Raw genomic sequence first — 24277 nt, 5'->3', positions numbered from 1 at the left:
AGATCTTGCAGAAGATCGGGCCTGTGTCGTATAAGCTGGATTTACCTGCATCGATGGAACGAATTCACCCGGTATTTCATGTTTCGATGTTGAGAAAGTTTGTGTCAGATCCAGAGAAGGTTCTTAGAGAGCCTGAGGTGGAAATCTTAAGCGATCTCACCTATGTCGAGCAGCCAGTGCGGATCATTGACACCCAGATTCGAAAGCTGAGAAATAAGGAGATACCAATGGTGAAAATCCTATGGAACCACCATAACCTAGAAGAGTGCACCTGGGAGACACGGGAGTCGATGCTCCAGCAATATCCATATCTGTTTTAAGGTTAGGTTTTCCCCTTTGTTATGTGTATATGTGTTTTTGTGTGTCGTTGTTTGAGGAACATTCGGGGACGAATGTTCTTAAGGGGGGGAGAATGTAATACCCGGCTCGAGTCCGGCCTCAGAATTCCTATCGTCTGGTGGAATCTCGGGTGTCGGAACCCTCGAGAAGGGTAAGACATATGTTTTCATGTGTGTTTTAAGAGTTTTGAATGTTTTCAAGTGTTAAAGGAAATGAGTTTTGAAAGAAAAGCAAGAAAAGCAATAAGGGAGAAATGCAAAGGTTCGGCCGCCGAAGGTCACTTTCGGCCGCCGAACATTGCATGGTTTCGGATTCACGTTCGGCTGCCGAAGGTGGTCTGGCCAACCACCTATAAAAGGGCCAAAGGTCGGTGGAAGGAGGATATTTCTCCTCCACTTGCAGCCAGAGGTGAGTTCCAGCCTCTCCCAAGTTGACTTTCATGTTTTTCATGTTTTTCACCAAATCTTTCAAGGGTTTTAAGAGTTTTGGTGTGTTTTGAAGGTTTTGAGCAAAAATAGCAAGTTTGGAAGTTTGGAGCTTTGGAAGAGGTTTTCTCCATATCTCCACGTTAGGATCACTTGATCTCTTGTTTGGAAGAGGTAAGGCAAGATCCAGAACCTCTTTTACTGATTTTTGAAGGTTTTATGGGAGTTGTATGGATAGTATACATGAATAGGGTTTTGGTTGAGGTTTTGCATGATTTTGTGTTTAAGCATGTTTAAGTGTTGTTTGTATGTTTCTTGGGGTGATAAGTGAGTTTTAGGCCCTTTTATGCATGTTTTATGGTATGTGCTAGTTGGGAGTAGTTGATATGCATGTTGGATAAGTTTGGGGGAAAGGTTTGCATGAAACAGAGCAGGGTTCTGCCCAGCGGGCAAAACCAGGTTCGGCCGCCGAACCCCTTGTGGAGGCAGTTTCGGCTGCCAAAGCTTGCCCCCGAAACTTAGGACTTTCGTCTCTGGAGGCAAGGTTCGGCCGCCGAAAGTGCCTCTGAAGGTTGAGTTTCGTCTCTGGACGAGACTTTCGGCTGCCGAAGGTGCCGCCGAACATGCATGAGTTTCGTCTCTGGAGAGGGGTTTCGGCCGCCGAACCTGCCGCCGAAAGTGCCCTGTCCAGCTTTCTTTTGCATGTTTTATGTGATTGTTTGGGGATCTTTTAGAGGGTTTTTGGGGAGTTTCTGAGCGGCGTTCTTGAGTTAGTTTGGTCCCTCAGTTGAGTCCACCTGTGTAGGTACGGACCAGAGGAACCCTAGAGAGCAGCAGTGAGCACTGTTTCAGAACCTGCCGAGTCAGCCAGAGGTGAGTGGAACTTCTCTTTTCAGAACTAAACTATTTTGAGCATATGTCATGCATCATAAGAGTATAGTAGGGTGTTTGCATTAGTTTCACGAAGTTGATGCATTGCATAATACGATGTGTATGAGGCTGTGGATAGACCAAGGCGACTCCAATAGGCCAAACTCTGTTATAAGACCTGGCCGGGCCAGGCACCCATCTGTAGGTAAGACCTGACTAGATCAGGCAGCAGAGATAGTAAGACCTGGCTGGGCCAGGCAGGCAGAGTTGTAAGACCTGGCCGGGCCAGGCAGATTGAGGTTGTAAGACCTGGCTAGGCCATGCATCCTTTCAGTGGGATTGTTGGTGGTCATGTCTATCCCTGAGATGATGTGTTGTAGTGCATTCCATGAGATCATGTTTTCAACTTATGGTTTATATAGTTCTGCTCATTGGGCTTGTATAGCTCATCCATCTCCCCTATCCCCCAGGTTTGCAGGTTCAGAGTCCAGAGGGAGTCCAGCAGGGTTTGCAAGAAGCAGAGTTATGTAATAGCTAGTGTGGACAAGAAATAATGTATAGTGTGTAGCTTTGTGCTTGACTTATAAGAGTTGTAATCCCTTGTTGTAGACACATGATCAGTTTATGTATGTTTCTTTTATTGATCATAAATATGAGAAAACCAGGCTTAACATTATGAGTTGATAGATCAGAAATAGTGCATGCACAGGTTAAGCCCTAGAGGAAAGAAAAGTTTGTAATGGTTTGACAGAAAATGTATGATCATGTATGGGATGTCACAGGTACACAGACAGTATAGCAGGCTTACTACGGGTCCCGGCGACCTTAAGTCGATCTGGATCCTAGTGCTGGTAGCAGTTCGGTTTCCGGGCTGTTACAACATGCCCCAAGAATGAAATGCTCCTCAACCAGAACTCACACTTGGAGAACTTGGCATACAAGCCATGATCCCTCAAGGTCTGCAAAACCAACCGCAGATGATGGGCATGCTCCTCTGCATTCCTGGAATACACTAGGATATCATCTATGAAGACGATAACAAAGTGATCCAGGTATTGGCTAAACACTCTGTTCATGAGGTCCATGAATGCTACAGGGGCATTGGTTAACCCGAACGGCATCACAAGGAACTCAAAATGCCCATATCTGGTCCTGAAAGCTGTCTTTGGCACATCCTCCTCCCTTATCCTTAGCTGATGGTACCCCGATCTCAGATCTATTTTGGAGAAACAACCTGCTCCGACTAGCTGGTCAAATAGATCGTCGATCCTAGGCAACGGGTACTTATTCTTGGTAGTGACTTTGTTCAACTGCCTGTAGTCGATACAAAGCCTAAGGGATCCATCCTTCTTCCTCACAAACAAAACTGGAGCACCCTAGGGTGAGGTACTCGGTCGGATGAAGCCCTTTTCTACCAGCTCCTGTAACTGCTCCTTCAACTCTTTCAATTCTGCTGGCGCCATCCTGTAGGGAGGGATAGAGATCGATCGGGTTCCAGGCATCAGTTCTATCTCGAACTCTATCTCCCTAGTAGGTGGTAAACCTGGCAGCTCATCTGGGAACACATCTAAGAACTCTCTAACCACTGGCACCGAGGCGGGCTCTCTGACCTGACTGCTAAGCTCTCTCACATGAGCCAAATACCCCTGACATCCCCTCCTGAGCAACCTTCGAGCCTGAAGAGCTGATATTAGACCTCTAGGTGCACCCCTCCTGTCTCCTCTGAAGACAACCTCAGACCCATCCTGACCTCTGAACCTGACTACCTTGTCCCTGCAGTCCAAGGTAGCACCATGGGTAGATAACCAGTCCATCCCTAGAATGACGTCAAAATCTGTCAAATCTAGAACCACTAGGTCGGCGGACAAGCATCTTCCCTCAACAAACACAGGACTACACTGGCAGACTGACTCTGCCACTGATGGATCACACTTGGGTCCACTGACCCAGAGAGGACATTCTAACCCAGAAGTCATCAGACCCAACCTCCCCACGGCTCTCGGAGCAATAAAAGAATGAGATGCACCAGGATCCATCAAGGAATACACATCTGAACAACCAATGATTAAGTTACCTGCCACCACGGTGTTAGATGCATCTGCCTCCTGCTGTGTCATTGTGAAGATCCGTGCTGGAGCTGATGGACCTTCACCTCTGAAACCCGCTGAAGAAGAGGCTGCCCCTCTCCCTCTACCTCTGCCACTGGCTTGAGTCATGGCTGGAGCTGCTGGCTGCGCTACACTGCCCGAGGCTGTCTGCTGGGACTGAGCCATCGGGACTGCTCTTGGACATTCTCGAGCCATATGCCTCTCCTGACCACATCTGAAGCAGGCGTTCGTCCCAAACCGACATACTCCCTTGTGTGGCCTACCACACCTCGCACAAACTGCATTATCAGCACCAGAGCTTGAGCCACTCCCAAATCCCAGACTGGACTTGACTTTGCTCCAGAACTTGTTCTTCTTACCCTTGGGTTTACCCCATCTCTTACTGCCTGAGGCTGCTGCACTCAGGGTAGAGGGATCTAACCTTCCCCCACCCGGAGTTTTAGAACCAGAAGGCTGTGCCACTGTCTGCTTAACTGTCCCCTGAATGATGACACTGGCTTCCATTTTCTTGGCCATATCTACTATGGCATGGAAGCTCTCCCTGTCCACGGACTGAATCAAGGAGGAATACCTGGAATGAAGTTTCATGACATACCTCCTTGACTTCTTCGAATCTGTATCCAGACTCTGCCCAGCAAAAGGCAACAGCTCCAAGAATCTGTCGGTGTACTCCTCTACACTCATATCCTCTATCTGCCTCAACTGTTCAAACTCTATCATTTTCAGCTCCCTTGAACTATCGGGAAAAGCCCATCCTGCAAACTCGTTTGCAAACTCTTCCCAAGACAAGCTTTCCACCCTCGGGCTCACATAACTCTTAAACCACTCTCGGGCTTTCTTGCATTTTAATGTGAACCCAGCCATCTGAATGGCTCTACTGTCATCCGCCCCTAACTCCTCTGCAATAGTCTTGACCCTCTCAAGATACACAAACGGGTCATCACCTGACTCAAACTGGGGAGCACCCAGCTTCATGTATTCAGTCATCTTGACCTTGCTCCTACTGGCTGAGCTAGGTCTCGAAGGTTGAGTAATTGGGGCTGCTGGTTCTGTAGGTGGTGGAGGTGGTGCAATATTTTCTGAGGTAGGGTTTGCTGGATTTGGATAGTAAGGTGGGGGTGGATACATTGGGTATTGTGAATATGGTGGGTAGTATGGTGGGTATGGCATCTGTGTGGGATAAGGGGTGAAGCTAGGGTAATCCGATGTACCTCCCATCGAATACCCGGAATGTTGTAAGAAGTGTGGGTAGTGGGGTGGCTGAACAAATCCCGAGGCCTGAGTGCCTCCTTGGGACTCTCCCATTCCCTCTTCTGACATGTTAACTCCCAGACTGCCATCCCTCCTCTGCTCTACATCCATATCGTCCCCCATGTCCTCTGACATTCCTCCCTGAACTGTTCTCCTCACTGATCTGCTCCTACCCAGATCCAGAGACCTTCTAGGGTCTCTTATTGCTCTTTCTCGGTTAGACCTACTAGACATTGCCCTAGGCAATGTAGAAGGACGGGCGCTCATGCCCTCATCCTCAGGTGGCACTCCAGTCAATCGTGCAGATCGACGAGTTCCTCTCATCCTGTTTTCTGAAAAACAGTACACATCACAAGCAAACATTAGCATCATATGGTTCATGTGGGCACACATGAACCCGCATCACATACATCACATATCATAGCATATCATTAATGCACATGCATATTATCATGGCATTTCACATCATCATACAAGACAGGACTCCACATCCTATCCTAGTGGACATGATCTTTCCTATTGTGCTTGACCTTCTATAACATCTATGAGCCCGACACTTTAGGTCCGACCATATGAACCTAGGGCTCTGATACCATTCTGTAACGACCCGAAAATCGGACCGCTACCGGCGCTAGGATCCAGGTCGGCTTAAGGCCTCCGGGACCCGTAGCAAGCCTAACATACATCCTGTGAACTTGTTTAATCCCATACATGATCAACAACATACAAAAAAAAATTAAAACTTTCCTTTCCATATACATCAACCAAACTCAACCTGTGCATATACATTAACATAACATTGATCCCTCTGTGGGATCTCATCAGTGCCCCCAATAGGTGACATAACATGTGTTGAGTCGGTTTACATAAACATCATAAAAGTCTCTAAGATCATGTAATAAAAGGGATAACAACAATCTATGGTCAAGCACACCTCTAACATCCATAAACATCATCTCATTGCATATCTATACTGATTAAGACATTACATTACAATTTGATCATGTCCATTGCTAGCTATTACATAACCATGACTTCTTTACTCTATCCGGACTCCTGCTCTATACTGTACCTGCAAGCCTGGGGGTAAAGGGTGAGGGGTGAGCTAAAAGCCCAGTGAGCAGAACTATAAAATATATTAACACTATGCTCTATGAAATGCATCATAACGCAGACAATTCACATAAGGGTTGGGTGAACTTGTCACCAATTAGTCCAAGCTAACTCTGTGCCAGGCTGTAGCATGGGGTCCTGGTCTTCCTGTCATAACATACATTACTTACCATTGCCCCAGGGCCTCCTCTGGGCTCCTGGTCTTCGAGTCCCATAACCGTGCCAGGTCGTAGAATGGGGTCCTGGTCTTTCCTTACTCTGTGTCAGGCCGTAGAATGGGGTCCTGATCTTCCTGTCATGGACTAATTGGGTCATCCAATATTCACCCACATCAACAACAATCGATGCAATGCGGCATATTTGTGAAAACTAATGCAATCATCCTATTGCATAATCATGATGCATGAAACATGATAAAACATATAATTTCTCAATTTAAAAGATTAAGTTTAGTTCCACTCACCTCTGGCTGAGTCTGACAACACCGAAGCAGCTGAACTCACTGCTGGGGTCCTCGGTTCCTCGGGTCCGAACCTACACAGGTGGACTCAAATGAGGGACCAAACACACCTGAACATAACTATAAACTACTCCCCAAAAACCCCCTAAAACATCATGAAACAACCATAGAAAAACATGCAAAGGAGGCCTGGACAGGACACTTTCGGCGGCAGGTTCGGCGGCCGAAAGTCCCTCCAGAGCCGAAAGTCAGGCAGGTTCGGCGGCACCTTCGGCGGCCGAAACTCCTAGACAGAGACGAAACTCATGCATGTTCGGCGGCACTTTCGGCGGCCGAAACTGGCAGACAGAGACGAAAGTCTCCTTTCGGGGGCAGGTTTCGGCAGCCGAAAGGCTTGCCTCCCCAGCCATGTTCGGCGGCCGAAAGTCCTTCGGCTGCCGAACCTGGTTTCTGCCAAAGGGCAGAAACTTGGCTCCTTTTGCACATTTCGCCTCCCAACCTTCCAAACATGCATCAAACCTATTCTACAACACTCATATACAAGCATACATGTTCCTAGGGGCCTCAAACCATCATAAACCCCATCTACAACACATCAAGCATCCACATTGTTCATGAACATACATTTATACCCATAAACATAACCATAACCTAAACATGCATTCTAACCCATAGATCTACTTAAAACTTACTTAAAACATGCAATGAGCTTAAGATCGGCTCTTACCTCTTGAAGATCGAGAGAGAGACGACTTAAACTCGGAGTTGGGAGAGATTGGGTTCTTGAACCTCCAAGCTCCAAAACTTTGCTCAAAAGCTCAAATCTTCAAAACAAAGTTAAAACAAATGAAAATCTTGAAAGATCTAGAGGAAAAACATCAAAGATTGGTGAGGGACGGCGGAGAGCTCACCTTGGCCGAAAATGGGGAAAAAGCTCGCCCGTTTTCGGCTAAGGGACCCTTTTATAGTGGCTGGCCAGGCCACGTTCGGGGGCCGAACGTGCCTCCGGATGCATGCCATGTTCGGCGGCCGAACTTGAGGTTCGGCGGCTGAACCTGGACTTCCTCACTTATGCCTTCGGGAGCCTAAAGCACACCCGAAATGCCTGTATGTTCGGCGGCCGAACTTGAGTTTCGGCGGCCGAACCTGAGTTTTCCTCCAAGGTTCTTTTCATGCAAAAACTCATTTCCTTTTTACTTAAAACCTTAAAACACATTAAAACATTTTATGAAAACATGGTTTTACCCTTTTAGAGGTCTCCGACATCCGAGATTCCACCGGACGGTAGGAATTCCGATACCGGAGTCTAGCCGGGTATTACAATGGTCATACTTGACCCATCATTCACTGGTCACATGATTCTTTCTCTGGTCAGCTCTTTTCTCTCCTCTAGCCTATTACTGGGACCACCTTCCTTTTTGATAAAATTCTTCAGATGGCCTTTTTTTATTAGTTTTTCTATTTTGTTTCTTAGTTGGTAACAATTATTGGTGTCATGGCCGTGGGTACGATGGAATTGGCAATACTTGTTCGGGTCATGGTCTTTAGGGTTAGTTCAGAGAGGTTGAGGCCATTGCAGCAATTTTTTATCTTGCACTGCTACTAGGACTTCTGCCATGGACACATTTATAGGGGTAATTTCTTTGTGTTGAAGGGGTCTAGGTCGATGGTCGGTTTCTTGATGGTTAGTATACTTGTTCAAAGCTCTAAGCCCTCAATCAGGTCTTTTGTCTCCATACTCCCTTTTTCGGTCCTCAAAACGTCTGCGAGTTATGTCTCTTTCTCAGGACTTCTTCACGAATCTGCTTGTCATTAAGGCATCATCTTGCTGGATGTATTTTTCTACTCTTTGCATTAAGTTCAACGTATTGGGTGGTTTCCTACTTAAAGATCTAAACAATTCTATCAAGGTGGTCCCCTTTTTGCGTTGCCTCCACGACCCTGGATTTGTCAAGGTTAGGAATTTACAGGGCCTCAATGTTGAAATGAGCTACATATTCTCATAGGTTCTCATCCCTTCTCTGCTTGACCATTTCTAGGTAATTGGTCTTCCGTTGAGTAGAGACGCTGGCTATGAATCTTCCCATGAATGAGTTCTCCAGGTTGCCAAAGGTTTTGATACTCTCTGCCTCCAGGTTATTGAACCATGTCAAGGCTACTCTGGTTAGGCTGATGGGAAATACCTTATACAGCAACGCATTAGAGTGAGGTTGTAACTTCATAAAAGTCTTATAGTTGATCATGTGGTCTTTGGGATTCCCAGTACCATCGTATGCAGTCATGGCTGACGTTGGAAACTTTTTAAGGGTTATTTCTTCTTGGATTTGGGTCACAAAGGGTGGGGACATCCTCAAATTGGTTGGGACTCCTGCTTGGCTTTTTAGCTTAGCTAGCAGTTCTTCTTTTAGTTTTTCTAGCTTCTTTTCCACTCCTCCTTCCCCTGCTTCAGACTTCTTGGCACCAACTGGGGATTTGGAGCTAGTTCCTTCTCCTTCGGTTTTTGTTTCATATTCACCCAGCGCGACACTCTTGCTTACACCAACATCTTCTTCTATTAAATTTCTTACCACAGGACTTCTAAACTTAGTTGGTGGTTCCCTAGATGCTTCATCATTTTTCTCCTTTTGGTTCCATAGGTGGCAGTTATTGGCTCACGGTTTTCTATTTCAGGGATAAACGTATGTGTTTAGGCCTGGCTGGGAATTATAAGTGGTGTTAGGTTGGTTAACGTAGGCTGTATGAGGCCTCATTGTTGCATAATTTGGTTCATCCACATTATGGTTTGTTGTAGTTGCAGTGACATGGTCTGTAAATCTTGATTGGATTGTGGAGCTTGTGTGGTGGTGTTCATTAATGTGAGGTTTTTGATGGAAGGAATGGCGAATATCATTAGGGTGGAGGAATGTGGAAATAAGATTATTGAAAATCCTTAAGGACCGGAGGTTTGTAGGGTTTTATTTTCATTTCCAATGGAGGTTAGTGTATTGCTTTCTTGGTTGGCCATGTGGATCTCAATGGGTTTTGTTTGAAAATTTCGGTAACAGAATAATCTCCTTCGTTCCCACAGACGGTGCCACTTGATGAGCTTGAGATCCGTGGGGCACAAGATTTGAACACTTAGACAAACGGTTCGATTTAATGAGAAAATCAATGAACTGAGATTGGTTCAAAGAGGAGTAAATATTAGTAGTAAATGAGAATGATTGTGCTAGGTATTATGTTTGAAGAGGTTAAGGTTTTTTAGAGATGCAAAATGGTGGGTTTTTTTGTGGTCTATCTGTATATATCTCCCTTTTTAGACTTGCTAAGGGTATATATATACTTCTGATCTCTCTGATTGTCTCTGCAACACGTCTCATCGAACTGGACAAGGATGTCTTCTGCAGATGTGTCAGCGGTAATTAATGATGGGCAGTTGGCTAATAAATCTAAAGCCGACTAGTTCATTACACACGCATTTATAGCCTTGGAGATGAGCCAAAGAAATGACTAGTCTGCAGGAGGTCGACATTCAACTCTAGTTCCTTGAGGTCATGCCCAGTCTGCCTGATCTATATCATAATGGGACCTGTTCGATTAAAGATTGATTGAATTGCAGACACATGTCTTGATCAGAAGGGAGTCTATGCTTTATATTTATCATTACTTAAATAATATTTTATATTTAAATATATAATTAATAAATGGAAAAGATGTGTATAATATATTAACTTATAAATAGTAAATAGGAGTATCTAGTGTAGTGGTGAAGCACCCAAACACAATATATATATATATATATATATATATATATATATATATATATATATATATATATATATATATATATATATATATTAATGTATAAATAATAAATAAAAGTATTTAGTGTAGTGATAAATCCAAACACATTTTAATGTTTAAATTTCTATATAATTAATTCGTTTAAATTTAAGATTCTTCCACCTATAGTTCCGTTAATCAACTGGTCAAATAGAGAATAAATATTTTAAATATTTACAATACCATCATCTACAGTATATAGGTGAAAATTTTATATTGTGTAAATTATATTTTAATTTTTAAATTATAAAATAATTGACGGATTAGTCTTTATATTTTTAAAATTAAATCTTTAAATTTATATTTTTATCCATTTAAAATTACTCCATTATAGATATTAGTTTAGAGCTGGTAGATAGTCAAACTTTCTCTTAAAATACTGTTTATAAAAATTTACAACATATTTAAATGTTATTTAGTATCACTTAAGATAAAATTATAAATATTTTATAAAAATTTTAAAATTATAAGTTTTGAAGTGTTTTAATGAATAGAAATTAAAGAATATAAAGTGTTAAAATTAGTTAAATGAAATATTATAAATAAAAGATATTTAAGTATTTTTTAAATAAAAAATAAAAAATAAAAATATTTAAATTATAATAGACGATTATAGACTTATTATAAAAAAAATTAACTATATAATTTTAAAAATATAAAAATTAATATATTAATTATGCAAAAATTTAAAATCTATTTAAAAAAATAATAAAAATATACTAAATTTTAAAAATATAAAAATTCAGAAAATTAATTATAAATTACTCTTTAAAACAATTCAAATCCGTATTGGAGTCTTTCATCCGCGAAAATCCACTGATTACCGTCCCACATTGTACAATTCAGTACATTATAAAACTATGAGAAACTATACATTAATGAAATCATAGGAAAATATCAATCCAAACAAGCCTACACGATAGTTTTTCCCAAACTAAACCCAAACCCCTAGCCACGTTTCCCTCTCAAAACTCGGAGGCAGAGCACAGAACACACAGCCGCGCCCCAACACAACAACCCCCCCTCCCCCGCGCCAGTCTGTTGTGAGGAGAATATCAGAAGCAGCAGCTCGTCTCCGCCGCTGCGTCTGGTCCAGCCCTCGCCCCCCGCAGTTCGTCCATTCTTTCACGTTGCAACATCGCCCTCAGGCACGCCACTGTCCACATCATCCGTTGCCGCACCTCTAGCCATCACCTCTGCTGCTCGTATTCCACTATCATCGCCCTCAGCTGTTTTGATTTGCCTTATTTCGGATCTGTGTTTTTTAAAATTTGTGTATAGTGTGAATATCCTAAGCAGGCTAAGAGAATGCAATTAGCTAAAATTTCTAATATCTGAGGTTTTGTATACTTGTCTGTATATATAAATTTGTGTTTGTGAACTTTGTGTGTATTTGTTGCATTTTTGAATTTTAGAGTAAATCGGATTCGTGCAATATGCAGCTAAACGGGTGTGGGATGGATACAGAATGTGAAATCTAATATCTAAATGGGTTTGGGATGAGTTTGAGTAGTGTATTTATTAATGGGTATGGGTACCCATAGTTTCTCGGGTACCCTACCTGCTAGCATTCCTAGTGCTTTTGAACCCAAACAGCAAAAGTAGGATTGTGCTAATTGCTACTCAATGCCATGATTTAGATGATTGTATATCCATAATTTTTAATGTATTCCAACTGGAGTCTTTAACAAGTGTGCAACTGATTGATTCTTGATAACGTTTTGATTGTTCTTTTACTTCTAGAAAGTGCTGATGATATATTGATATTGCTTGATGTTTATACCTACTGATGAAATCCCATAATGGTTTATTTTGGAATTGGTATGTCATAACTTATAATCCAGAGGAGTGATGCTTCTCTTATTTATCTTTTCAGAAGGCTATTCCTCACTTGAAAAGGTGGGAAAAGAAGAAAAAGAAGAAGTATGTTCTTATTTTAAAATTTCCCATCTTTGATAAATTTGTATTATTGTTTATTGAGTGGAATGCTTCAAATCAGTTACTTGTTCAACTGAGGAAGGAAATGAGTAGGTCTGAATTTCACTGGGTGATAGGTTAATTTATCTATTCTTTTGAAGACTTACAACTCAGTCATGATGGGCTACTCGAATGTGAAGGCTTTTTGTAATAATTAAAATGAATTATTTCTTTTGAGTGATTGATTTTTATGTTAATTAAAAGAAAAGAAAAGAAAAGATTTCTCTATAATTGAAAGTAAAGAAAATCCAACTTACTGACAGAAGAAAAGAAAAGTGAAGGATGGGGACATGGAAATAAAACTAAGGTGTTTGTTAAATCTAAGTCCCTACATTTTACTCTATCGTTTCTATAAACCAACTTTGTGATTGTAGGTTATCTTGATGCTCAAACAATGCAGTCTCATTATAATTCATTTCCTTCGCAAAATTCCAACCAAATCCAATCCAACAATAGCATTGCTCCAGTTCAGGTACAAATGCATCTCTCCCTTCCTGAAGGTTACATTTTATCTGATTATTGAGCTAATTTTGTTCATTTTTTAATGAAACTTTTCTCACTTGTTAGGGTTTCCCAACGAATCCTTCTCTTGTGAATTTATGCAACATGTTGCAAAATTCTATGCCAGTTCAACCTCAATTGGGTATTGTCAATCCTCAAATTCCAATTCCTTTCAACAATTCCAGTACCATTATGCCAAATATGCCACCTTTGATCATCCAGCAACCTGGCTTTGTTAATCAACTGGGTATACCTCAAATGGGTTTTGCTCCACAAACCAATATGAATGCCATCCCAATGTTTGTGAATCAACTGATCCCAGGTCAACCTCAAGGCCAACCATTTGCCTTTAATTTGCCTCAGCAGCACCATCATAATATGGTCTTCCCCAGTCTGCAAAATATAATGCAAAATCTGAACCCCATAGTGCCCATGCAAATGCCAAATCCTTCTCAAGCAGATGGTCCTCAAAATCCCAGCTTGTTTGCAAATTCATTGTTTGTTGGGCAGCAAGGCAATCTGAATCAGCAAAATTTTGTGGAGGATAAGAGAACTCAGCAATTACAAGGGAGCTTGCTCACGATGCCAAAAACTCAAAACTCAAGACCCTCTACTTCATCCTGTCGGCTGGTAACGACTTTGAATTTCAACTAGAGCACTAGTTAACACCCTATATATATATATATATATATACATATACATATATATTATTTCTTGAGTGGCTTTCTTGAAGAGGTGTCACTTTTAGCTTTTTTTTTGTCTATAATCCATATGATATGTCATAAATGGAAAAAATATGGTAGTTCATGTCAATGCAATAATGCTAGTTTGATTCTTTTATGAGGGGCATGCTATGGTTTGCTTCCATTCTACGTCTCTATCATTGAAGTTGGTTCTATCTTCCACCTACTAGAGCTTTATTGCAACTAAATTGGGATTCACAATTTGTTTTCTTTAACTAGTTTGCTAAATTCTTTATCTTGCTTACTACATTTAATCTGCAGCAAATTCTTCATCTGTGACTAACTGGAGATGGGTTGGTGTAGCTCTTGATGTTAGTTCAGTTGTCATTTCAATCCTGTGTTGGTAGTGGTGCTAATAGCATTATTATGCACAAGATAATTTGATTCATTTCAATTGTCATTACTGCTGTCATCCCAGGTTAACGCTAGTATTGGGGGAAACAACTTTTCTTGAATTCAAGATCTTCCAATTAATTACTGAGTCTCCATTTAATTGAATCTTTTGCTTCCTAAAATGTACTTCCACTAATTTTCATTTTACTTAAAAGCAAGTGTAATGCTAAGAACAATTGCTTGGTCGATATATGAATTTTGTTTCACATTTGAAAAAGCAAGAAGGCAACAATAACAAGGAATTACAATCTAACCAAATTTCCTTAAGACTATTATCACTGCTTCTCATTACTAATTGTTTTTGCAATTGTTGGTGCATTTAAATTTCAATCTTGTTGCAGGGTGTTCCTGTTAATGTTGGCCCAAATAATCATTCAACTTCCAATTGGAAAAACTTTCCAAGTAAAGACTTCAAAAAGAATCCGAGGAAAGAGGCGTCAAAAATGGGGTAGGTACTTATATCTTGCTTTTGGCTTCTGTTCTACTAATAGATTGGGGCATGTGCCTTATAACCATGTTAAATTCGATTTTGCAGATATCAGAAGTCCCAATTCCATCTTATGAATAATGGAAAGAGAAAGTTTGTGTTATCTAATGAACACAAGGGAAAAGGTTTTGCGAGCTTACTCTTTAGTAAAAAAAAATTAATGTTTAATAAGAATGTGATGTACCAAGTAAAGACATTACAACATCTATAGTACAAGTCCTTTCAACATGCTTTTCTTTTTTCTTTCCTGTTATATTTGTAGTTGTATTCCTTATAAACATTGAATGAGACCTCACATTTCATAGATGTTGACCATTGCATGGTGATCATAATGAAATTTGACATGTTTGCTATATCTGAGGTGCATGTTGGATCTACTAATTGGTCAAATCTTCTAATCAGATTCTTATCTTGGATTCTGTTATTACCTATTTCAATTGTAAAACCTATTTTCAATTGTAAAATGGATCTTTTTAAATACATTGTAGATGCCTATTGGTTCTCACAAATTGAGCTAGAGAATCTCTCTCTTTTCTATGTATGCTTTGGCTTTTACAGTAGAATTACAAGTTAATAGACCTCAAAGAATCAAGGAACTCTGAAACCTTGAAAACTGTCACAAGTTTGTTTTTTAATTGTTCAAATATGCCTATCTGTGGTACACTCACTTTACCTTTTATCTTTATGGCTTTTTGCATGTTTCTACATCTCTCTAGATTTAAGGGGTAGAGGCTGAAAAGCCTAAGCACATATAAATATCTTGTGATATGTTTGATTGGGGATTATCATATTTTAATTTTTACCTTTTTCCTGCAAATTTAATAGGTTTTGGCTATGAGAGGACAACTAAATATGGTCGCACTAATCCTATTGAGAAGACGAGGGAAAACAAAAGGTACTTTCTGCTTTACCCCTGCCTTTTAAAATATACGGTGTTACTAATTAAGGAAAAAACTTGCATTTCCCATATCTCTTATTGTCACTCAAGCTTCTTTATAAAATGTAAATAATTCATTATGTGTTGTGAAATAGGCTATTTGTATGTTTGCATGGAAAAAGGGGTGACTCAATGGTCGCCCCTACATGGTTGGAGATGGCCTGAATTTGAAAATGCTTTTATTTTTGTTTTAGCTTGTCTACTCAATTTTCTATCTAAGAAGTAACCACAACACCTTTGTTGATTAAAAGAAAAGTTAATTGGCTAGGAAATATGTCCTCTTTTGTGAACAATAGTGAAAATTCATGTTGTGGAATGGATTAATCCAAAAAGCCATTTGTTTCCAATTTGCATGTAGTTTTTAAATTAGTTTGGATATAAATATAATGGTTGTTGCTCTTTCATAAGCTTCTTTATGTTGGTTTACAATTTCGATAATTGATATTTTTTAACAAGTATCATTGAAGTAATTTTGGCAAAAATCCACGATTACATGGTATTATATAGCTCGAATGCCAATCTTGATGGATATACATTGGGCTCAGTCCTATCCTCAAACCTTCAACAAAGCTGGTTTTCCCTTCCAAAATAGACATATGGAAGTTCTTATTCCTTGTAAGAGAAGGAAAAAGGAAATGTAAAATAAAAAAATAAAAAAAAGAGAAAAGCTATACCATTTGCTCATGAAAAAGAAAAAAGTTGTGGTTGTCACATTTTCCTACTAATCATCGATCTTTATACCTAAAACTAATGTGATTATTGTCATGATTTAGCATATATTAATTTGTTTTTGTGCATTATGAATTTTTTGCAACTCTGTTCTCCATGGTCTTTTTTATGGGAAATTTACTATTTAGCCCCTATATTATGGAGAAACTTATTGGTAGGGCTCTTGGTTTTTGAAAAATATAATAAAACACCTCTAATGTTTTAAAAAGTTTACTAATAAATATTTAACTATTTAGTCCTATTTTTGGAAAAACTCATTAGTTAGTCGCTCAATTTTACAAAAAATCTACTAATTAGTTTCTCTGAATCGATGATATTTTAAACTTTTTAAAAAGATTATACGGTTAAAATTAACTAGGGGTGAGCATTCGGTCGGTTCGGTTTTAAACTGAACCGAATAAACCGAAAACCGAAATTTTATTGTTTATGAAAACCGAACCGAATCGATTTTGGTCAGAAACCGAATCGAACTGAACCGGTCTGATTCTGTTCGATTCGGTTCGGTTTGATCGGTTTCGATTTTTAATAATTTTTTATTTTTTAGACTTTATTTTTAATATTTTAAAATTTAATTAAAATATTTTAATCTTAATATGATTTAATTTCTCTATATTATTAAAAAAATATATTATTATCGCTAATCGGTTCGGTTCGGTTTTTTCGGTTTTTTTCTGATCAAAACCGAACCGAACCGAAATAACTGAAATTTTTGAAATTAAAAACCGAACTGAACCGAAATGTATAAAAAACCGAATCAAATTTTTAAATCGGTTCGGTTCGGTTGGTTTTTTCGGTTTGAACCGAATACTGCTCACCCCTAAAAATTAACGAAGGACTAATTAGTAGATTTTTTAAAAATCAGTAATATTTTATTATATTTTTTAAAATCGTGAGACTAATTAATGAGTTTTCTATATTATATAGAGACTAAATAATAAATTTCATTTTGTTTATATATTGTTTCTCTTAATGCTGTAATTAATGTTGTAACTTTTTTTCTTGAACATGAGAAGGTCTCTTGCTTTGATCTATACTGAACAAGAAATCAAACAATGGCGTGAAGAACGAAGGAAGAATTACCCGTCAAATGCAAATATTGAGAAGGTTTGATTTACAATTGTACCTGCCTACCCTATTATCTTTATTCAAACAATTGTCATGATGGTTGACTTTACCTTCGGCAGAAGCGCAATGGAAGACTAACTAACCATGGGGTTTTCGATACAGAGGCCAAACAACGTCGAGAGGTATTTTGCATATGCATCCATATATTTTTGTGATAATAGTTGTAAACATATTTCTTAGAATGCGATACCCTTAGGTATTTGTTATGGTTTTGCAACATGGTATGCCATTTAATTAAATATATCTAGTGGTTATACTTGGTTCACCAATTTGGATTTATGTATATGTTTCGGTATGTGAATAGAAGTCCGCTTGTTGTCGTAATTAGTTTCACATGCCACTCCTAAAAGGATAAGAAAATCTTGGTCATGTTCAACTTAGTTTAGGACTTCTAAAAGAACATAAACACTATTGCCTTAATTTTGGGCTAAAAATAAGGAAGAGAGATTCAAGCAAAATCCAATTATTCCAAGAAACAAAATATGCCCAGCTTAGTGGCTTGTCAACTCTTCTCTTCATATGAGAGAATCTTGTTAGTTAATGATTGCCAATTTGAGTTGTAACCAATATAGACTCATAAAAGATGGAAAAAAAGAAAAATCTCCCATACATAAGTTTTCAAAAGAGAATAATTCCTGGCTGAAATGGACCTGCGAATTTTGAGGAAAAAAGGTTGTCTTCTTTCCTTCAAGTCTCCAACATTTCACAATGATTTGGGTTGAACTTCTTCATTTGGGCTCGGCCTTCTTCACCTTATGTAGTTTCACTATTTTCATCCAGCCCATGCATCCATGACCTTGCATTCATCATGTTTCTTCTACCAAATGTAATTGTGATTGACACACTTTAAATGATGCCTAAACATGGGCTATGTTGTGGCACATCATGAAAAGAGAATAACAAAAAAAATAAAAATAAAAAAAAGGAATTTACTGCACTTGGTACAATAGCAAAAGAAGCGAAGAGAGATAGAGGAAGGGAGAAAAAAGGAGAGAAAGAGTGAGAAAGGAGACACATACTTGCTTTCAGGAGAGATAGAAAGAGGAAAAAAGGCATGTATTTGATGCAGTTGCCTTTTGAAATGGAATGGGAGAAGGGCTAGGCTTTGTTCAAAAGGAAAAAAAAAGGGGGGATATTTAGCCATTATTTGAGTGAGGCCTCTAGCGGCTGCCTCCCATGTGCACCTCAACCTTTTGATGTTAGTTTTGTCCATGTTTAATGTTTTGTGAGATGGAGACCCATTTTATTGTCATAATTATAACGTTGGCATTAAATGAAGTAAGAAAGATGGACCCTTGGGGAGAACTAATGCGAAGCATAATATAATTGTGGATATTTCTTTCCAAAAAATGAGTTATTAATCTTATATAAGTACACATAGAAAAATGAACAAAAATATCGTGTTTTTTACTCATGGTTTCATGCATTTTTCCTCTTTGCTTTCCTATTACATCTTCCTCTTCCTTGATGACACTACAATAACTACAAGGAATTCCAAACCCCTTGCCCAAATCTCACCACCATAGACCATAATCCTATTTTCACTAGAGAGACATCACTGTTAACAAATCAAATGACACATGCACTCAAATATCCTACCCGACAAATAGGTGAGTGTTCCTCCATATTTCTCTTATTATTTGGTTCCATGGAGGGTTCATCTTAACCTATTTCCATGAGTCTTATGCGAACATTGCTTTTGAGCTTGATGTTTTTCTCGTCTATGCTAAGTATTCTTATGATCTCAAGCACAATCTATTAGTAGCCTAATATCTTGTTATGGACATGTAGCATCGAGTGAAAACCTAGATGAGTGATTTTGGGGATTTATTTATAGTAACGATTGTTTCCTTGTAAGTTGCTCTATCATAGAGACATGTGACATGACTTTTTTTTGGCACCCTTTATATAAAAACACCTTGAAGTGCTGGGTTAAACTTGTTATAAAAACATGTCATTAATGGGTTAGTGAGTCAATATGTGACATGACTATTATTTTTGTGTCATAATTGGGTTGCCAGGAATATGATAAGCTTAGCAAAACCCACAAAGTTCATGTTGATTTTGTGTTGTGTGAATATTGTCGCCCTAGAAATGTTTCTTTGATAAGTTAGTTTTCATTTTTGTGTTGGTTTGATGAAGATTTAATCTCTCTCTCTCTCTCTCTCTCTCTCTCTCTCCCTTTTTCCTGTGGGTCTTTCTCTAGTTTCATGATTAGATTTTTCTTTGCTTTCTAGCTCCCATTGAAGCATTGCTAAAACTTATCTCTTTATTAGTAATAATGGGAATACATAGAAGGGAGAGAGGAAGATGGGGAGAAATCAGAGCAAGAAAGTGCAAAGAGAATAGAGAATTTTGGGAAAGAAAAGAGAGAAGTGTCTTCATGTCATTTTATTTTCAACTGAGAGGGAGGAGAAAACACGATTGTTTTGGCTGAGTCCGCTAATAATTCAAAATAAATAAACATAAGTCTAGCATGAGTATTGCATTAATTTCTGGCCTTAAGTTTGGCCAGAATTTGGTGATCATGGCCTATTGCTGCCGTAATTAAAGTTAAATGATTTATAAAATATAGTGAAAATTTATTGATTGATTAATGGCAATTTCAATAACGTACCCTATATTTTTATTGAAAGCGTGATTTAATATTTCCACTGGAAAAACTGCTAAATATGGGAGTTATTTATTTACTGACTACTAGTTTCTTTTTCAACTCCAAGTCATATTTTGACTTAATATATCTGTTGGAAACCTTGTCTGCAGCAACTCAAGGAGATTTTAGCAAAGCAGGCTGAGTTGGGAGTTGAAGTTGCAGAAATACCATCACACTACTTGTCAGATTCAGAGAAACAAGTAAATGAAAGGCAAGATAATGGAAGGTTTCCCAGTAAGAAAGGTAGACCCTTAAACAAGCATGACAGAAGAGGAAGATTTAACAAAAATGACCGATTTGTGAAGCAGAAAACATTAGAAAACAAGGATTCATCTAATACATTTTCCTTAAACCAAAAGAAGCCAACACTTCTACAGAAGCTTTTGAGTGCAGATATAAGGAGAGATAAGCACCACTTGTTGCAGGTTTTTAGGTTGATGGCCATAAACTCTTTCTTTGAGGATTGGCCGGAAAAGCCTTTGAGATTTCCTTTGGTGGTAGTCAAGGAAGATGGTAGGGTGGACAATCAGCTGGTAGCAGAAAATTCCTCATGTACTGGGAAAGATGTTGATGGTGATAAACAAGATGAAAAAGTGGAGCAAGGGAAATGTTATGCTGGGGGAAAATGTAGCCTTGTTCAGGAAATTGACAGAACTGAAGGAGAGGAGGGAGAAATCATTGACTAGGATTGCTTGTCTTGTTCCTATAGGCTTGCAAAAACTATTTCTTCCTGTATTTGTTATTTTACCTCAAGTTTGGACGCAGTTTTTCAACTATGTGAATTGGGTTGATAAAAAGTTCTCTACTTTTTCTTCTTTATTTATTTTTTGAGTAGGGAATTAGGGGAAGTGACATGTTTGGCAAATTTCAATTTATTTAACTTTAAAGAGTTATTTTCCCCTTTTGCCGCATTCATTAAATTATACCTTTAAAGCATAAAAGAAACAATATAACATAATATAATTAAAATCTTTATGTAACTGAATTAGGAGTTTATGGATTGGTTTGGATATTTTATTAAATTTATATAATTTTTTTTTGTTAATTTTATTGGTTAACGAATAAATAATTATTTTATATTCAATTATATATTTTAAATTCTAATTTTACTTCTCTTCTTAGTTTTTTTTTTAGTTTTACTATAATACTTATTAATTTTTTTTATTTCTATTAATATTAGGATGTAATATCTTAATTTAATTATTTTATTTTTATTTTTTAATTTTTAAAAAATAAAAAATTAACTATATCTGCAGTATATTTTGAAAATATATTATTTTATTTTTCTGCAATTATTTCAGATGCAATAATTTTTTAATTTCTATAAAATTAAAATTAATTACATTTATGCAAAAATAAATTAATATGTATTAATTATTTTAATTTTTAATTTATAGAAAATTTAAAGTAACTACATTTAAAAAAAAGAATTAAAATAATACGTAAAATATATTTTATTTTTTAATTTCTATAAAATTAAATTAGTCAGAATTTTGAAAATAATTAAAATAATATGCAGAAACTATTTTAATTTTTTTATTTATTTTTTTTAATTTTTGAAAAATTAAAATTAAAGTTATAATTTTTATTTTGAAATTAAGTTGTTTTATTTTATAAGATCTAAAAGTGTATAATTTATAAAATTAATTAAATATTTTTTCTTCATTATTAATTAAAATGTAATATATAAATTTAATTATTTTATTTTCATTTAATTATTTTTATTTAATTTTTTATAATACTTTTTCAATTTATATTTTTCATTTTTTTTATTATATTAGCATATTTACAGTTGAGACCTTAACGATTTTTTATTATATTCATAATTAGTATACCATAACTAGTAAATTAATTTTAATAGTTGATGGATGTAAAATTAGTAAATGGTTTGAATGGTTAACCAATGAAAAAATATATGGATTGGGTTGAATTTGATTAAAAAATAACTATTTATGATGGATGAGAATGATTTCAATTCAAATTTTATTCAAATAGACTATTGAATACTCTTAAACCAAAAAATAAAAAAAAGATAAAAATGAAAGTGAGAATTTTTTTTTTCAAAAGTTTTTTTTCTCATTATAAATTTAGAAAAATATGAAAGAATTGTCTTTTTAAGTTGAATATGTTATAAACGGGGTATTTTGACGGTTATGTTCTAAAGGGAAAAACAAAACCTATGTAGAGTAGAGAAAATAATATGCAGTTCGATGTGTATTCAAATATCATAGAGATAGGAAGTAATAGATTTGTTATTGCCCGGTGAACTAACCTCAACATCCGTTAATTAATAATGATTGTTATGTGATTTTTTTTATAAATCATGCAAAAATATATCTCAAATTATACTATAGCAACAATTTTTTTCTATTCAAATGGTCAATAAATTCATTCGCTTTTTTTCTCAGCAAAGAAAAACTTGTTTAACATTATTAATGCCGGACAAGTTTGTCAGTTTTCATCGCTGATGTGTCGCGGGATACGATGGCTCCGTCTAATACTAAATGTGTCAAGACAAGTTACATTACCCACGAGTGCAAAGAATCTCCGCACCTTTGAAGGGTCCATCAGTGCCTGAAGATGTAATTGACCCGTCGATTGACGAGTCAATCACGAGATAGTGTCTGACACCTATAGTGACACTTTATTGCATGCAGGCGCTTACATGCAGAAATCAATTATGAGAAATCGTCTAGCATTTACAGTGCCAAACGCTTTGTTGCATGTACAGAGAGCTCTCTGCATGCACATACTCTAACCTAGTTAAAGTTCAACTTTGGCTTTAAAAGGCTCAAAGTTCCCTCTTCCCACATTCTTCTCTTCTTCTTAAGGCCAATGTTTCTTCTTCCCACACTCTACTCTTCTCTTCTTCTTCCTCATTTGCTGTGAAAAGTATTATTCACCATAAATTTTTAACATTTCTCTTCTATTTTTTTCTCTAATATACTCTAAATTTATAGACTTCTTCAATTTATTTCATCTTATTATTGGAATATCTAAGACTCTCTCCTTTTTTTAAAATATATATATATATAATTTAAAAAAATATGTATGTTTATTTTTTTAGATATATAGAAATAAGATTTAGTTGTGTTTGGCTAATCCCTTTTGATACATATCTTTATGAACCGTTTTAATGTTAATGTGTTGTAAACCAAGCTTGATGTATGTAATGTTGATCCAACTAGGGCATTTTTTGTTATAAGTTTTAATTTATAAAAATAAAACTTTCGAGGATATTTTTATCACTTAAGGAAATAATTATATTTGGATAACATTCAAAAGAGATCGGACCATTACACAAACTAGACTCAACAAAACTAAGCAATGAATTTCGGAAATCATAAAACCTTACATCCTTAAGAATTGCTAAGATATAAGTGTTTAGACCTTCTTTAGTTAATGGCTTTACTCCTACTTGGACTAAATTTATGTAAATATATTTATAATTTTTTGCTTTGTGTCTGCTCAAGGAGGACTGTGTTAAAAGTTCCATAATCTTAAAAGGTTGTGATATGGATGTCTCTTTCTTCTATTTTAATGGTATAATTAGTTTTGCTAAAAATCTTTACTTTACTTTCTTTGTAAATTTGAATTCTGGACTTTAAGGATTTTCCGATTATCAATATATTTTTCAAAATCTTCTATTATTAATTCTTCATTATTGACTATCTCTTTCCTTGCACTAGAGGTCGAAGAGCTAAAAATAGAGAGACTTCTACAAAATATATCCATGATTTAGATGCTTAATCAATTCATTTCCTATAGTGGGATGAGTTCTCTAAATTTATAAACTCTCTACCAAATCCTATACCGAATAAAACTTACCTTCAAAAAGTCTCATGACAATAAAGATTAAACAAATCAAATTACAAATATATTTAACTACAATCTCTCTATTTTAATCATAGTAGAATTCTTCAACTTCTACATGACTCGTTAAAAAATTTAAGGCCCTGAACATAGGAGCACACTCTTATTATTCAAAAGGTGAAAGCCCAAATTAGAGAAATTTCTTGCTTACATCTAATTGATCCTAATGCTTCCAAAATTGTTGAAATAAATGCCTTTAAGTTATTTATTGTGGTATTCTAAAATAAAAAAAAAAACATAATAAAAACAATCAAATAAACCCTAGAATTCAAATAGCAACAAGCCACCCTACTCTTAAATCCAAATCTTAGGAAATCATGATAAAAAAATGCCATTCATAAACTCAAGAAAAATCATGCATTAGATATGAATACCATATGAAGAGTGATCCACCTCTGTGGGATATTTATCTTTTACTTGCTTAATAAAGAGGAAGAGTAATATGACAAATCTAGGAAAGGAAAAGAATAG

At 36.9% G+C, this 24277-nt stretch overlaps 1 protein-coding gene across 2 annotated transcripts; it reads left to right on the top strand.

The window, feature by feature from the left end:
- The first annotated feature begins 11271 nt into the window (after nt 1-11271).
- Nucleotides 11272-20752, top strand: LOC110619264. Of its 2 annotated transcripts, XM_021762578.2 has the most exons (10): nt 11272-11593; nt 12265-12311; nt 12740-12837; nt 12933-13496; nt 14344-14450; nt 14538-14614; nt 15315-15384; nt 17169-17259; nt 17340-17402; nt 20044-20752. In XM_021762578.2, the coding sequence occupies exons 3-10, from the start codon at nt 12760-12762 to the stop codon at nt 20617-20619; spliced, it is 1626 nt and encodes a 541-aa protein (XP_021618270.1). In that variant the 5' UTR covers nt 11272-11593; nt 12265-12311; nt 12740-12759; the 3' UTR covers nt 20620-20752. The 2 variants fall into 2 exon arrangements, with proteins under 2 accessions (XP_021618270.1, XP_021618271.1); XM_021762579.2 differs by lacking the exon at nt 12265-12311.
- Nucleotides 20753-24277: the final 3525 nt, after the last annotated feature.

The sequence above is a fragment of the Manihot esculenta genome, chromosome 7 (genome assembly GCF_001659605.2).
Source record: "Manihot esculenta cultivar AM560-2 chromosome 7, M.esculenta_v8, whole genome shotgun sequence".
In the NCBI taxonomy this organism is placed as follows: Eukaryota; Viridiplantae; Streptophyta; class Magnoliopsida; order Malpighiales; family Euphorbiaceae; genus Manihot; species Manihot esculenta.
This window is presented reverse-complemented; position numbering and strand designations above follow the sequence as displayed.